This window comes from Orycteropus afer, unplaced genomic scaffold (assembly GCF_000298275.1).
Source record: "Orycteropus afer afer isolate SDZICR_OR568_19922 unplaced genomic scaffold, OryAfe1.0 scaffold00030, whole genome shotgun sequence".
Classification (NCBI taxonomy): Eukaryota; Metazoa; Chordata; class Mammalia; order Tubulidentata; family Orycteropodidae; genus Orycteropus; species Orycteropus afer.
The window spans coordinates 5,159,516-5,176,306 of record NW_006921617.1 but is presented as its reverse complement, the minus strand read 5'-3'; the positions used below and the strand labels follow the sequence as shown (position 1 = coordinate 5,176,306).

The 16,791-nt window shown below is 42.3% G+C and overlaps 1 protein-coding gene across 1 annotated transcript in view; it reads left to right on the top strand.

Moving 5' to 3' along the window:
• The first annotated feature begins 6,148 nt into the window (after nucleotides 1-6,148).
• The window catches only part of TAF4B (TATA-box binding protein associated factor 4b), a 254,922-nt gene continuing 244,279 nt past the window's right edge, over nucleotides 6,149-16,791 (top strand). The window contains exon 1 of the mRNA XM_007935568.2: nucleotides 6,149-6,497. Coding sequence (XP_007933759.1) covers nucleotides 6,149-6,497 — 349 coding nt within the window. The remainder of the gene's footprint in view (nucleotides 6,498-16,791) is intronic.

Genomic DNA, 16,791 nt, shown 5'->3' with positions numbered 1-16,791 from the left:
GGCTTTTGCCCTTTTCCAGCAAGTACTACAAAGCTCTTTAGCTCTACCAATTAGTGCCTGAAGGGAACCCACTCCATCAGGAAGCTTCCTGCCTAAACACACTCAGCTTTCTTTCTTCCTGGGCCAGCAAGCGTGTCGCTCCATTTCGTGCTGGTCATTAATGCCTGAAGGTAACCCGTTCTATCAGGAAGCTTCCTGGCCAAGGCATTCAGCTTTCTTGCCCTGTGGGCTGGCAAGCCTGTTGCTCTGTCTTGTGCTGGTCTCTCTGCCAGTCTTAACCCAAGGATCTTAGATCCAAGAATGTGCTCCACTCCTGTGTCCACATTTTAGGTATCTGTTAGAGCAGCACCCCACTCCCAGTATCAATTCTGTGTTAGTTCTCTAGAGTTGCTATAACAGAAATACCACTAGTGGATGGCTTTAACAAACAAGAATTGATTCTCTTAATAGTTTTGGAGGCTAGAAGTCTGAATTCAGAGTCCCAGTTCTAGGAGCTGGGTGAAGGTCCCTTGACCTTGGGCTTCAGCTCTGCCCCTTGTTCCAGGCCCACTGAAGCTGGAGGCTTCTGATTCATACAGCTACTGGCTATTGAGATCAACAAGCCCACGATTAGCAGGTAAAATGGCACAATCCAAGATCAGCACACCACATGGCAGGCCACTGGTTCAAGTCCAGGAAAAATCCCAAGATTGGCAGATAACACAGCAGGCCACTGGTTCAAGCCCAGGAACTGGAGATGAAGACTTAGCCAAGTGAAGGATCCAAATGTACCAAAAAGCTAGAGACCTTCCTGAAAGTTTCTTCATATATATTGGAAGCAAGCTACACCCTGAAGACAACTACTTAGCTGCTCACAGCTGACTCCACCATGTAGGTGACTTTAGTCTCATCATGGGGAATGACTATATCGAACTGCCAAGCACTCAAAACCACAGCACAGCCAAGTTGACACACAACCTTAACTACCACAAGCCCCATGATGAGGTCTGATATAATGTAATCACTTCTGTGATGAGATCTACTATGAGCAGTCCAGTCAGTTGAAAGGGAGTTTTCTTCAGGGGGTGACCAGCTGCCAGTATATATGGAAAAGCTCTGGGAAAGGTCTCTGGCTTTTTGCTCAGGATCCTACATCTGGCTTGTCATCATCTGGACTTGAACCAGTGGCCTCCTGTATTGCCTGTTGGGATTGTTGCCTTCACAGGCTGTAAAACATCAGCCTGCCATTTTACCTGCCAATCTTGGATTCATCAACCTCTGAAGCCATCAGCACGCTGTATTGCTTGCTGATCTTGGGTTCATCAACCCCTGAAGTAGTGTGAGTCAGGAGAAGTCTCCAGCTTGACCTATGGTCTTTTTTTAAAAAAAATTTTATTGTGATGTGGGTGAAAGTTTATAGAGCAAATTCATCTTCCATACAACAGTTTTCATACACTTTGTCTCGTGACGTCGACTGCAATCTCTCACAGTGCAACAGCTCTCTTCCCACTTCCTCCCCATAGCCACCTCCTCCCTGTCTCCTTCCTTCTCATGCATTCCTGCCCCATGAACTGTCTCCCTGTGTGTACATAGCCCTTCTATTTTCCCATGATTGATCTCTTCAAGGAGTGTAACTACTTAATATAAATGTCAGCTCACATGCCTGTCTTTTGTTTGACTAGAAGCCACAGAAGTGGGTTCAATTCGAGACTTGAAAGGCAGCTAGGGGTCATAGTCTCAGGTGTTCCACCAGGCTCTATCAGACCAGCATACCTGGTCTTTTTTTTTTTTTTTTAATGATTTTGAGTTTTGTTCCACATTGTTCTCCCACTCTATTCATGATCTCTTACATAGATTCCCCCTCTGAGTGGTTGACAGTGGTAGCTGGGCAACATCTAGTTCTTCTAGTCTCAGAGTCATATAGGCTGAGGATCACATGGTATAATAGTCACTTGGACTAATTGTTTCCATGCATCTTTGGTTTTCTTCATTCTTCTTTGCTCTGGCCAAGGAAAAACCGACCCATCGTTGCATCTAGATGGCTGCTTGCAATCTTTTAAGATCCCAGTCACTACTCGCCAAAGTAGGATGTGGAATGTTTTTGTGTAGTAGGTTATGCCAATTGAGCTTGATGTTCCCTACAACCATGGTCCTGAGCCCGCAGGTTCAACTACTTGCTCCCTTTGGGTAGCTTGCTATGGCCAAGAAGTGACTACAAACTTGTCCCTTGTCAACTCTACTATATACTTGGAAATTCTTACAGACCATATAAATACACTTGTATAAACATTGTCTACCAACCCTATATATGTTGACCCATGGTCTTGATAATTGCCAGCCTCTACAACTGTGTGAGCCATTTCCTTGAGATAAATTGCTCACTCTTGCTCTCTGTATAAGGTACATTGATTTTGCTTCTCTAGAGAACCCAGCCTAAGACATTTGTTTAATTGTTTTGTTTCATTACTTGAATTGAACAGGATGTTTGGACATTTAATGGCTTAGTCTCACATTTAGAACATCAATCAATATTTTATTCAAGATATTTAATTTTACAATATTTTAAAAGATAAATATAATAAATAAAATCATTATCTTCTCCCTCTGTTTTTTTTTTTTTTTTTCTTACATGAATACAGAGTTAAAATGCATTATTTTCTCTCCCCACCCCAGGATTCTGTTTCATTAAGTTTCAACATCATGCTTAGGAAAATATTGGGTCAGTGAAAAAGAGGAAGTTCTTCAGCAAGTGACTGGGATAATGGGCTCAACCATAGCAATGGTTGTGAAGATGGCTTAGAACTGGCAGTGTTTTGTTCTGTTGTACATAGGGATGAGTTGGAACGGACTTGATGGATGTACATAGGGATGGAATGAGTTGGAATGGAACTTGTTGACCTAACAACAACGGAAGGAAATTTAAACATAGTAATTTCTAAACTCCAAATTCTGACAGTGATGGTTACCATGATGGGCAGGGAAGAGTATGCTTTTTGAAATTATTAAATTAAAATTCCTATCAGTGAGATAAATTATAAAGCAAGCATAAACAGTTATATGGAAAGCATGCAAGGTCACTTTAAAGAGAAAGTATGGTTTCTAAGCCAAGCCTCTTTGTAATTTGATTGAGGTTAATTATACATACCTAAAGAAAGTATGCAAGCCCTGGTGGTGCAGTGATTAAGCACTCAGTTGCTAACAGAAAAGTTGGCAGTTTGAACCCACCAGCTGCTTTGCAAGACATAAATGAGCAGTCTACTGTAAAAATTTACAGCCTTGGAAACCCTATGGGGCAGGTCTACTCTCTTCTATAGGATAACTAGGAGTCAGAATTGACTCAATGGCAAAGGGTAGGTTTAGAAAGAAAGTACACTGCTCCTCAGTTATTGACTATCTCATTATCCAACATTTCAAATTTATGACAATAGTGAAAAAATCTACTACCTGACTATTTTGCACATTAATGATGTACACCTGGCATTAACAAATGCCTAGGTACAAGGCAAGGTATGAGGCAAGAGTAGCACTGCTTGTGATGGTTAAGGTTTTATGTCAACTTGGCCATGATTTTCAGTGGTTTGACACTTATACAATGATGTAATTTGGCAGTTATGTAATAATATAGTCATCCTCCATTTTGTAATCCGATGTGGTCATCCTTTATTTTCACATAATGAATGCCAATTTTCTAATAGCACCCTGGTCTTTGGAACCTAACCATGCTGATAAGCAAGGAGTGAGTGTATGGAGTCCTTGGGTGGCATGTAGGGTTAAAACAATCAGCTGATAATGAAAAGGTTGGTCTTAGAGTCCACCCAGAGGTGCATGGGAAGAAAGGCCTGGTAATCTACTTCTGAAAAATCAGCTACTACAAACCCATGGGGCACCGATCTACTCTGACATGCGTGGGGTTGCCATGTGTTGGAATCTACTTCATGACAACTGGGTTAATGAAAATGAGGAGCTCTTGTGGCATAGTGCCTAAGGCATTTGACTGCTAACCAGAAAGGCTAGTGGTTCAAAACCATGAGCCACTCCTTGGAAGGAAGGTTGGGCAATCTACTTCGATAGTGATACCTCCTCAGAAACCCAAGGAGGGGTTGCGATGAGTGGGATCTGACGATGGCAGTGAGTTTGATTTTTTTGGGGGGTTTTAGGGTCTATACTAGAAATTTAGAAACGTAGAATCCTTGAAGCAAACTTTGAACCTTCCTTCCACAAGTATTTATAAAATCACATTATATGGAGAGAAAAAAAGCAAGGCGCAACAATTTGTCCAGGCAATACCTATTTTGCTTCACTACAAATGTTACATGTCTCCAATTAATTCATTTAGCAAATATTTATTAAATACCTTTTATGTGCAAGGCATTTTGCCAGAAGCAGTATGGATTATATGATAAATCAGACATTTGTGGAGCAGTTAAGAGAGATAAACTTTGGCATCATATAAAGCAGTTTGAATCCCAACTTCTTGGATAGATTATTTCTTTTGACTGCAGTTCTTATATCAGTAAAATGAAGTTGTTGTTTACAAATAAAGAAGGAAATGGATCTTAGTGACCAATACACAACAGGTACTCGATAAATTTAGCTTTCCTCTCCCCAGTTCCACTTGAAGAAGTTTGCTAGAAGTAAATGATCAGGTAAGGGAAGTATGGAATGTTGTTGTTGTTGTTATGTGACGTCCAGTTGGCCCTGACTCATAAAGACCCCTCCTTGGATTTCTGAGGTGGTATCACTACCGAAGTAGATTGCCCAACCTTCCTTTCCAGGAGTGGCTGGTGGGTTTGAAGCCCCAGCCTTCTGGTTAGCAGTCAAATGCCTTAGGCACTATGCTATCAGAGCTCCTAAGTGTGGAATGTAAGAGGTTGCTATTGATTTTGGTCATGAAAGATGGGCTCCTGATTTGGACTGATGTTTTGAGTGGGAAACAGCAAAGGTTGTAAAAAAAAGTAAACCCTGTCAATTGGCGTTTACAGGGAAGGAGAAATCTAGGAGCTGTGAACGTCAGGTTGTCTGCCTACCTGCAAAATCTCCTTTAGCACAGTTTGTGTTCCTGAAAAATACATGGCAGTGGCCTGATATCCGGCATCTTCTCTAGCTAGATAACTGGCAAATTTTTCCAAATTGGACTGTACTGTTAATTCAACAGACATTGCTGACTTACTCAATGAATACCCAGGATTTAATTTATGATTTAAGTGGTAGAATCTGATGTAGACTATAAAATCATACATCGTTCTTAAATATTTCAGTCAATTGTAATGCTAATTTAACGACGTTTTATAGTAAAGCACGCAGAGAAGCACTGATAGCTTATTGAATGATCCTTCTCCCAAATCTCCTCCACATTTTTTCTCTAAAAACTAAAAGCCTGGGGAAAATTTAGTCCCAATTTTTCAAGGAACACACAACCCAGGGGACCAAGAAAAAGAGCTCGGACGCCGCAGTTTTCCATATGCAGTTAAACCTCCCACGTGCTTGGATTTTGGCAACTCGCCACTCTTCCTTCCCGATTCGCGGAAGATTCTAACGCTATCCAGAGCCGTCCCTAGTGACGTCACGAACGCGATTCCGCTCCGTGGCCAATCAGATTGTCAAATTCCGGGGAAAGCCCGGGGCGGTGTCGGTGGTCAGAGCGCGTGCGTGAGGTCTCCGCGTGGCTATATAAACATGGCTGGCGTGGTCGCGCGTTTGGGCAAAGCTGGGTGCGCGCAAGGGCTCTCCGGGGCTTTCTAGTTTTCAAGTTTCTGTCTGTGGAAGCGGGGGCCAGAATTAGGCTTGGAGGTGGGAGCAGAGGGGACGCCCTTCCGGAAGCTGCGCGGCTGGGCTCAGCTGCAGCGGAGAGCCGTGGCTGAGGCACCGGACTGAGCCATCCCACGTGGGAGTGCCTCTAAGAAAGCGGCCAGCGGCCGAGCAGGTGTTGTTGCTGGCGTGTCCGCGCGAGTCCTGAGGCGTCCGCTCTAGGGGAGGAAGGTCCAGGAGGCGCGGGTCCTGCTGCCCAAGCAGCGCCGGTCCCTGACTTCTCCGTCGCGGCCCCTGCACCTCTCCTTAGCGATGCTGTGGAGCCGGAACTGCCCTGGAGCCGGCTGCCGCTTGCAAAGTCTCTCCTCGCCTCTGTTCCGGGATTGGTGGTCCCGCTGCTGCCGCTGAGGCACTTGGGGGCATGCCCGCGGGCCTCTCAGAGCCGGCGGGTGCCGCTTCCCAAGCCAGTGTGAACGCATCTGGGATCGTGACCATGGCCCCTGCCGGGGCTTTGCCGGTCCGGGTGGATAACGCTCCGGTGGCCCTGAGTGCAGTGACTAAGGCTTCCGCCACTGTCTGCGTGGGGTCTACAGCGTCCCAGTCCGTGCAGAAGGCGGCCTCCATGGGGACCCTGGTGACTAAAGTGGCTTCTGGCAGTGCTGTTCCTAAACTCAGCAGCGGCCCAAGACTGCCTGCTCCTCAGATAGTCTCCGCTGCTAAAACCCCCAACACAACAATCCTGTTGCCTGCTAATTTTCAGCTTCCTCCAGGTATGTGAATCAGCCTTTCTAACCTTATCCATTGGACCAGCCAGCGGTGACTTGGGAAACATCGCTGGCCTGGATTGCTCATACTTGCTGGTGGCCCGGAGAAACTCAGCCAGAGAACTGTTAAGCTTTTATAGGCTTTACTTTGCAGGAAGCTTAGGGGAAACCACCTTTTGGGCGGTGACTTGGCTTTACAATTAATAGAGCCTTTATAAGTCCTTACTGTATAAATTTTGTTTTCATAATTTTGGAATCTTTTCACGTAAGTGACTCGGTAAAAGCTGGAGCAGTACATCTAGGAGAACCTTTGAGGATATTTTGAAGTTTATTAGTGTCATGTGAGAAAAGACCTGATTATGTTTCCACACGCCTTGATTACGATGTAAAAAAGTGTGTTTAAAAGATTCGTGTGTGTTAAAACTAAAAGAGGATTTTAAATTTAAGCGAGATTGAGCAAGTATACTGGTTTTCAATTCCAGAAACAATGTTATTTCCTGCATAATCTTCAGATGTGTAGTGATTTTAACTCTTACTTATTCTCAGAGAGAACACATACCAGAATTGACAAATACATTAGAGGGTTACGATTTTATATTTGAAGGAATTGTTATATTTGACTCGATATTGAATGTTACAGTTAATAAGTCTTATTGCTTACTGATGAAGATTGAAGAATACAATCTGTAGTATGGATTACACCTAAGTATAAAGAAAACAAAAAGCCTCACAACTGGACCTATAAGCAGCATCACAATAAATGGAGAAAAGATTGAAGTTGTCAGAGACTTCATATTACTTGGTTCTACAATCAACACCAATGGAAGCAGCAGTCAAGATATTAGACATATATCACTGGGCAAAGCAGCTGCAAAAGACCTCTTTCAGGTGCTGAACAGCAAAGATGTCTCCTTGAAGACAAAGGTGCACTTGGCACAAGCCATGGTATTTTCAGTCACCTCATATGCATGTGAGACTGAAGAAGAGTTAATGCTTTTGAGTCGTGGTGTTGGTGAAGAGTACTGAAAGTACCATGGACTGCAAAAAGAAATAACAAATCTGTCCTGGAAGAAGTGCAGCCATAATGCTCCTTGGGAGCAAGAATGGCCAGATTGCGTCTCACCTACTTTGGTCACGTTGTAAGGAGGGACCGTTCCCTGGAGAAGGATATCATGCTTGGTAAAGTGGAGGGTCAGTGAAAGAGGGGAAGACCCTCAACAAGATGGATTGACACAGAGGCTACAACAATGGGCTCAAGTATAGCAAGAATCATGGAGACGGCACAAGACCTGGCTGTGTTTCATTCTGCTGTGTATCAGGTTACTATGAGTGGGAGATGACTCGACGGCACCTAATAACAACTTTTTGAGGAGCACTGATGGTGCAGTTGTTAAAGCATTTGGCTGCTAACTAGAAGCTTCAGGGGAGAAAGATGTGGCAGTCTACTTTTGTGATGATTTACAGCCTTGGAAGCCCTATGGGGCTGTTCTTTGTCCTGAGGGTGGTGATGAGTCAGAAGGACCTGATAGCAGTGGGTTTGGTTTCAGTGGGTTTACTACTTTTTGTTCTAGTGTTTCTCTGGTTGGCTGTTTTACAGAAAAGTTTTGCTGTATGATTATTTACATATTGTCATTATAATTGAGCACTCCTGCTGCCTTTTCTTCCTCACGGTCTCTTGAAATTTCAAGGGTGGGGAGAAGCACATCTCACTTTCTTCTTTGTATAAGCTACTCATGTAGTTATATTACCTTCTATTAAGTTGCTTAGCAGTAGTTGGAACTCTGACCTGCAAAAATGGTAAAGAAGTGGAAGCATTGATTTAAAAGATTGAGATCCATTAGCATGATGTCAGGGCCTCTTTGGTCATGAATAATTGTAGAAAGATTGTTCTTCATATTTTATGAGGATTCATTTGTTTTGTATAGTGAGGGTGCATGCATGCACAATGTGTATAACACTTGTTAAGGCTGTGTACACCATTGAATACATTATTTGCCGGTTCTGAGTTGTCATACTGCATGCACTCTTAAAGTGTATTTGGATGAAATTACCTTAAAAAAAAAATTTCTTTTTAAATCCTGGCTAGTCAAGAAGTTGATTTAGGTTAAAGAATTATTTAGAACTGTTAAGGCTGAAAATTTGCTGTTAAGTGATAACTGGCCATTTATTGAGGGTTTAAAGGAGCTCTGGTGGTGTGGTGCCTATGGCATTTGACTGCTAAGCAGAAGGTTGGCAGTTCAAACCCACCTCTACGGAGGAAGATGGGGCAGTTTATATCTGTAAAGATTTACTGCCTTGGAAACTCAAAGGGGGTTCTTATCAGTCAGAAACTGCTCGATGGCAGTGAGTTTGGTGTTTGGTATTATGTTAGACTTTTTAATGCATTATTTGTATTTTGTTGATTACCACAGGTAGGTACCTATAAAAATGACCTGGTTGGGGAGACATCTCACCACCTCCAACTTAATGGGGGAAAGATAGTCAAGATCAAAAGCCTAAGGCTGATTTCTGTCAAGTGGGATTCAGACATATTTCTGTCCTCCAACCTTTTTACCCAATCTGACACCAACCATTGCACCCACACTCTACTTCTCTGCTGGGTTCTGTAATTTGTTGCAATGGCCACACAGAACTCACAGAGCATACTCAGAGTTGTGGGGCTTATTAGGGGAGCAACAGCATCAGGAAAGATTCAGGATATAGTTTTGACCAGAACAGCCTCTTAGCCATGACTGTAGTCAGTTCTCTCTTTGGCCCTGAGCCCCTCAGCCTGGCCTCTGCTCTGCTTGGGCAAGTATCATTTGGGAAAAAAAAAAATCTTTCAGTTCTGCTGTTAAGTGCCTAGAGGCATCCTACTCTCCCAGGAAGCCTCCTGCCCAAAGGCGTTCAGCTTTCTGACTTGTGGGCTGCAAAGCCCACTACACTGTCTCTTGCTGGACCCCTGGTTCTGCCACTGATTCCCCACCACAGCTTCTGTCAGTCTCCAGTGTTATAACTCTCTGTTTTCTGGGTTGAGTAGGTTCCTAGTGCAGGAACCCTGGGTCCGAAGGACATGTTCCACTTCTGCTCTTTTTTCTTTGGAATTGGCTCTAAGACTAGTGTGATGGTAAAACTGACCAATCCCTTCATTAGAGTTCCATACACCTTATTTGCATGATCCCACCCTCACAAGGGTGCCATGCATCTTTTTTACATCATTAGCAAGCTATCCAGTCCCTTTGGTGGGCCACAAACACCTCATTTGCATGGCTCCACCCAGTCTTTTGGTGGAGATTATGACTAGAACTGGTCATAGTAAGTAATTCACTGTACCACGGTAACAAAGTCTCTAAGGGTAAGTAATTTGCCCAGTGCCAGGCAACTTGCATGTATCAGGATTTGAAGCCAGATCTATTTATTTAGCTCTGTAATCTTTTCATAGCACTATGGTTGGGGGGTGTGAGCGGTGAAAGGTAATTTGGAGAATTTTAGACTCTAATCTTTCATTTTATATATGAGGAAACCAAGACTTAAACTTATCTGAGCTAAATAGTAGCAAACTAGGACTACAACTTAAATATGTACACTAAAACATTTTGTTATTCACCATGGAGAAACCTTCACAAAAGAAAGGAAATAAATTACCTTTAGGAATTGTTAGTTACTGAAAACCAGAAAGCCAAACTCACTGCCATCTAGTCAGATTCGACTCATAGTGACCCCTCCTTGGGTTTGCAAGGTGGTATCACTATGGAAGTAGATTGCCCAGTCTTCCTTCTGAGGAGCGGCTGGTAGGTTTGAACCACCAGCCTTCTGATTAGCCTTAGGCACTATACCACCAGAGCTCTTAGTTACTGAGTAGGTGGCAAATGGTTTGAAGAGCTGCCTTTAAAAATTTCTACTGGTGAATTGTTGTTGTTGTTGTTATTTGCCATCGAGTCGGCCCTGACTCATAGCGACCCCTTCTTGGGTTTCCGAGGCAGTATCACTACAGAAGTAGGAATGCCCAACCTTCCTTCCGAGGAGTGGCTGGTGGGTTTTTTTGAACCGCCAGCCTTCTGGTTAGCAGTCAAGTGCCTTAGGCACTATGCTACCAGAGCTCCTACTGATGAGTAGAAGAATATAATAACACAGTGGTGTGGTTATTGGTATGGGACACACCAGTGGAAACAATGATTAAAATAACTCTTTTTTTAAGGTTATGAATCTGAATATCTCCTTTCTTTTATGTACCAAGGATTAGCAGTTCATAGCTCAAGGATACTTAACATTTTTATGTAAGTCAGCTGTTGATTTTCCAAAGTAATGAATACTTTAAATGTTGATTTTTCTTTCAGAATTTCCTCTATGAAAGAACTTGTTTTGCAAAATATAAACAAAAACCAAAACCCAAACTCGGTGACACCAAGTTGATTCTGACACATAGCAAGCATATAGGACTGAGTAGAACTGCCTTCTGGAGATTGCAAGGCTGTAAATCTTTTTGGAAGCAGACTGCCTTTTTTTCCCAGATGAACTTGGTGCTGGGTTCAAACCACCAATCTTTTGGTTAGCAGCCAAGTGCTGTAACCACAGTGTTAACCACAGCTCTTAGGAATCTAAATGGTAGTTAGCATATAGTAAGCAATGGAGAAAAGAATCTCCTGCCATTTTCACAAAGCCCAGTAGCAGCACAGTGACAACTGTGGAAGTTGATGATCATGTAAGTTGTAAGTTAAAGTCAGAGTGAAATCAAAGAACCCATCTGGGGACTGTTTCAAGAATCTGAGAAAGAAGATGCAAATTCTATACCTTGTGTTGGGTAGGAAAATTAATAGCATACATCTTTGATTTTAAGGTTTTTCTTATCCACAAAACCAAATATAACCTAGAAAATCTGACCCAAACTGCAGAAGCCTGTTAGAAAGTGTTCTATAGCCATGTAAATTTGTCTTGTCCTTCTAGAAAAGGACAATTGTCAATCCATCACCTCTTAATTTAAATCTCAAAAAGGACTCATTGCTGCAGGTGGGCCCAGGGCCAAATTATTAGCAACCAGGCCAGAAGTAAACTGATTATCAATTGATGTCAGCAAAGGCAGAAGGCAAGGTTCGATCAGTCAGGTTAAGATTAGCCAATGGTTGACTGTCTGTATTTCTCCCTCCTCTTCTCTTTATAAACCTCTTTGTACCTAGCTTCTTTGAGCCATTTGCTTTTTCTGGAATCATAAGGTCGGTGGTTAGAACTCATGGGAAAAAGATGAAGGAGTCTGCTTCCATGAAGATAAAGATTTACAACTTTGGAAACCCCATGGGATAGTTCTACTCTGCCCTTTAGGGTCGCTATGAGTTGGAATGGATTTGATGGAAGTAGGTTTGGCTTTGTTTTTGGTGGTGGGGGCTGGATTTCATAGACTATGGAGCTTGTTAATTGAATAATATCAGTGGCATTCTTGTGGGATAGACATTCTTCAGGAGGAAGTGGTGGCATTCTGCTTTTCCTCAGGGCTACATTAGGTACTCCTATATGGTTGCATTGTCTTGGAATAGATATCTAAAATTGGAATTTCTGGATCAAAGAAGTATGAATGTTTTAAGGCTATCAATATGTTTTGTTTACTCAGACATTTCAATAGTAACTGTGTGCCAGTTCTAGGCCAAGTACCGAGGATGTAATTGTAAATAATAATAAAAAAATATCCTACTGCCATCGAGGCGATTCGACCACAGCGCTCCTCCCTGGGTTTCCGAGGCAGTGTCTGTATGGAAGTAGATTGCCCAATCTTCCTTCCAAGGAGTGGCTGGTGGGTTTGAACCACCAGCCTTCTGGTGAGCAGTCAGATGCCTCAGGCACTATGCCAACAGAGCTCCCAGTTAAATAACATAGATGCAGTTCCTCTTGTAGGAAACAAATAGGTTTCTGGAATTTTCATAGGTTACTCTAGACTTAATATTTTAACAGCTTACTTTTGTAGAATTATGCATGCATATATGAAAACAATAACAGTTAAATATTGAAAGTAAAAATGACTTGAAGTCTGATGAGCCTACTTGCAAGAGATGAAATTTAATAGAGATAAACAGCAGCTATGTTTGGGCAGATTAGCTGTGTAAATGGAGGAGGGAAGAGGAGGAGATACCTCCTATGTAAAAAGAGAATCCGGGATGAAAACTTACTAGTTGATTTAACTTATTCAAGCAGTTAAGGAAATGAGGGAAAGGGGGCGATTAAGTGAATTCAGGCTCAGTATGAGAAAGTTTTTATGACATGAAAAATTGGAGGAATTGGATGCGTGAAGGCTGAGGAAAACAACACTCAGCATATGTTAGCTGCCTGCTGTGGATTGAATTGTGTCCCCTACAAAATGTGGGAGCTCTGGTAGCATAGTGGCTAAGACACTTGCCTGCTAACCAGACGGCTGGTGGTTCAAACCCACCAGCCACTCCTCGGAAGGAAGGTTGGGCAATCCTACTTCCGTAGTGATACTGCCTCGGAAACCCAAGGAGGGGTCGCTATGAGTCGGGGCCGACTCGACGGCACATAACAACAACAACAACAACAAAATGTGGACTGTAGGTTTGGCCCTGTACTTATGGATGTGATTCTGTTTGGAAATAGGGTTTTTCTTTTGTTACGTTAATACCTGGGTAAGGGGGCTCCTAAATGTGGTTCAAAATCAAACTCACTGCCATCAGAGTCATCAGGGTCGGTCATGACTCATAGTCCCCCGGGTTTCCGAGGTGGTTTCTCTACAGAAGTAGATTGCCCAGTCTTCCTTTTGAGGACTGGCTGGTGGGTTTGAACTGTCAGCCATATGCCTTAGGCACTACGCCACCAGAGCTCCCTCTTAGTTATGGAAAGAGCAGAATAGACACAGAAACACACACAGGGAGAAGGCAAATGCCAAGCAACACCCAAGGATTGCTGGAGAAAGAGGCCCATAGAAGGAAGCACTATGACTGAGACCCTGATTTGGGCTTTTAGCCTACAGAACTGTGAGAAAATAAATTTCTGTTCTTAAAGCCACCCACGGGTGGTATTTCTGTTACAGAAGCATTAGTAAATCAAGACATTTACAAGGGGCCTTCAATGTTTAAAGGATTCTCCTGTGGAAATGAAAATTTTTGTGGTTGCATCTGTGGGTATTAACAGGAAACATATCTTGATTCTAAGGAAGGGCTTTGTATTCCTGGCCTGCCTTGTGAAGGAATGATACACATACATCTCTGCCTTTTATCCTGAATTTCTTTGAGCAGAGATTAAAAGGTAACGAACTAGGCATTTATATGTAGATATTAAAATGCAATAGATGATTTCTAAGGTCTTGTCTGACTTTTATATGTGTATGGATCTGCTATACTGCCAGAGTCAGATTTACCATGTTGAGAGTATGGAGAAATTAGAGTGTCTCCATCCGTGTTAGTTTGCTTCTCAAAATAGAAAAGGCAGCTTGGAATTTAACAGTTCATTGGGCAGAAAAGTAGAGTATGTTTAATTATGTACAGTTCTGTCAGTGTTTGTTATATCTATTTTGGGGCTCTGTTGTTAAGTGCATATATATTTATAATTGTTATGTTCTTGATGAATTGATCATTTTCATTCTTTTTTTCTTTCTGTGTATGATCTCTGCTGATCTGTCTTCAGATTCGCTGTTGTTTCTTTTGTCAATTCAACTCCTATTGAGTTTCTCTTCTAAATTTAAGTTGTATGTTTTAAATACAGAAAACAAATTTCTTTCTTTCCTTTTCAAATGTCTCTTTCTAGTGATATTCTCTGTTTGATGAGACACTGTTTTGATACTTTCTTTTACTCTCTAAGGCAAGGTATCCATCCTTTAGTTTTATGTGTGTGTGTGTGGGGAGTATGTGTGTGTAATAAGTATAATGGTTGAATTCTTTCTTAAATACGGTGTTTTGCCTAGCTGTTAGGACCTACTCATTCCCAGCATATTTCTGTATTGGTTTTTTAAAAAATGCCCTCGTGCTTTAATTGCTGTAAAGTTTGATCGAATTTATTTGAACTACTCATAGTTAGTTTTTAAGGGCAGTGTTTGACATTTATTCTGAGCTCCAGTCCTCTTTTTCATTGCCTAGCAGATCTATAGTTTAACTTGTATGATACATGAATCTGCCAGTTCCTTCTTCTTCTTTTTCTTTTTAATTGTGATTTGGGTAAAAATTTACAGAGCAAATTCACTTTCCATACAGGAGTTCACATATACTTTGTCTCATGACATTGATTACAGTTCACCACAATGCAACAGCTCCCCTCCCACTTCCTCCTGACAGTCACCTCTTCCCTGTGTCCATCCCTCCATGCACCCCTGCCCCCTGAGCTGTCTCCCTGTGCATAAACAGCCCTTCTTTCTCCTATGGTTGTTCTCTCCAAGGAGTGTATCTACCTCAGGTAAACGTTCATCTCCTATGCCTGTTTTTGCTTGGCTGGAAGACACAGGTATGGGTTCAATTCCAGACCTGAAGGGCTGCTAGGGGCCATAATCTCAGTGGTTCCACCAGGCTCTATCAGATGAGCAAACCTGGTCCCCCCCCCCCTTTTTTTTTCTAATAGATTTTGCATTTTGTTTCACATTGTTCTTCCTCCCTATCAAGCATCTCCTACGTAGATCGCCCTCCAAGTGGTTGATATCAGTAGCTGGGCACCATCTAGTTCTTCTGGTCTCATAGTCATATAGGCTGCGGATCGCATGGTATACTAATTGTTTCCATGAGTCTTTGGTTTTCTTCATTCTTCTTTGCTCTGGACGAGGTGAGACCCATCGTTGCATCTAGATGGCTGCTTGCAAGCTTTTAAGATCCCAGTCACTACTCACCAAAGTAGGAGGTGGGAACAGTGTTTTGTGTAGTATGCTATGCCAATTGAGCTTGATGTCCCCTGTGGCTATGGTACCAAACCCACAGGTTCAACTACTTGGTCCTTCTGGGTAGCTGGCTGTAACCAAGAAGTGATCACAACCTTGTCCCTTGTCAGCTTTACTATACACCTGGGAATTCAGATCATACAAATAACTTATAGGACCATTGTCTGCCAACCCTATACCTGATCTTGGGTACACTCCCTGCTGCATAGATATACCTACTAGTTCAGCCTGTCCACCCATCTATCCACCTGTATACCTATGTTTGCCTTCACTGACAATACAGTACTGTATGTTCATCTTTGTTGTCTGTACCTCCCATGTACCTCTCTGTCTTCGTCATCCTCAATACCATCATATTGATCACTCACATTTGGTACATTGCCCTTCTCTTCACCGAAATCAATACTTATCTCTACCTATCTAACAGTGTTGTCTGTCCTACCCTCCCACCCCTGGTAATCAACAAGGAAAATTTCCTTCCATATATAAACCGTTCCTTGACTTTTACAATAGCGGACTGATACAATATTTGTCCTTTTGTGATTGACTTATTTCACTCAGCATAATGTCATCCATGTTCATCCACAGTATGCAATGTTTTGCAGATTCTACATTATTCTTTAGGGTTGCATAGTATTCCATTGTGTGTATGTACCATAGTTTGGTTATCTGTTCCTCACTTGATGGACACCTAGTTTGTTTCCAACTTTTTGCTTTTGTAAATAGTGCTGCGATGAACATGGGTGTTCATGTTTATTCTTGTCATGGCTCTCACCTATTTAGGATATATACCTAGTAATGGACTGGCTGGCTTAAATGGTATTTCTATTACCAACTTTTTAAGAAATTGCCATACTGCTTTCCACAGTGGTTGTACCATTTTACAGTCCCACCAGCAGTGTAAGAGAGTCCCAATCTCTCCACAACCTCGCCAGCATTTGTTATTTTCTGTCTTGTTGAACTTTGCTGCTAGTGCTGGAGCAAGATGGTATCTTGTTTTGATTTGCATCTCTTTAATGGCTGATGATTGTGAGCATTTCTTCACAGTGTTCAATTTTCCTATCCATGATCATGGTATGTCTTCCATTTATGTAGATCTCTTATGGTTTCTTGAAGTAGTTTTTCATCGTTTTTTTTTTTTGTATTGGTCTTTTGTGTCCCTGGTAAGATTTATTCCCAGGTATATTATTTTTTTTGGTAGTTACCGTAAATGATAGGAGCTCTGGTAGCATAGTGCCTAAGGCATTTGACTGCTAACCAGAAGGCTGGCAGTTCAAACCCACCCCTTGGAAGAAAGGTTGGGCAATCTACTTCCGTAGTGATACTACCTCGGAAACCCAAGGAGGGGTCGCTATGAGTCGGGTGTCACATGACAACAACAACAATTGTAAATGGTATTGATTTCCTGATTTCTTTTTCAGCAATCTCTTTGCTGGTGTAGAGGAATCCAACTGATTTTTGGAT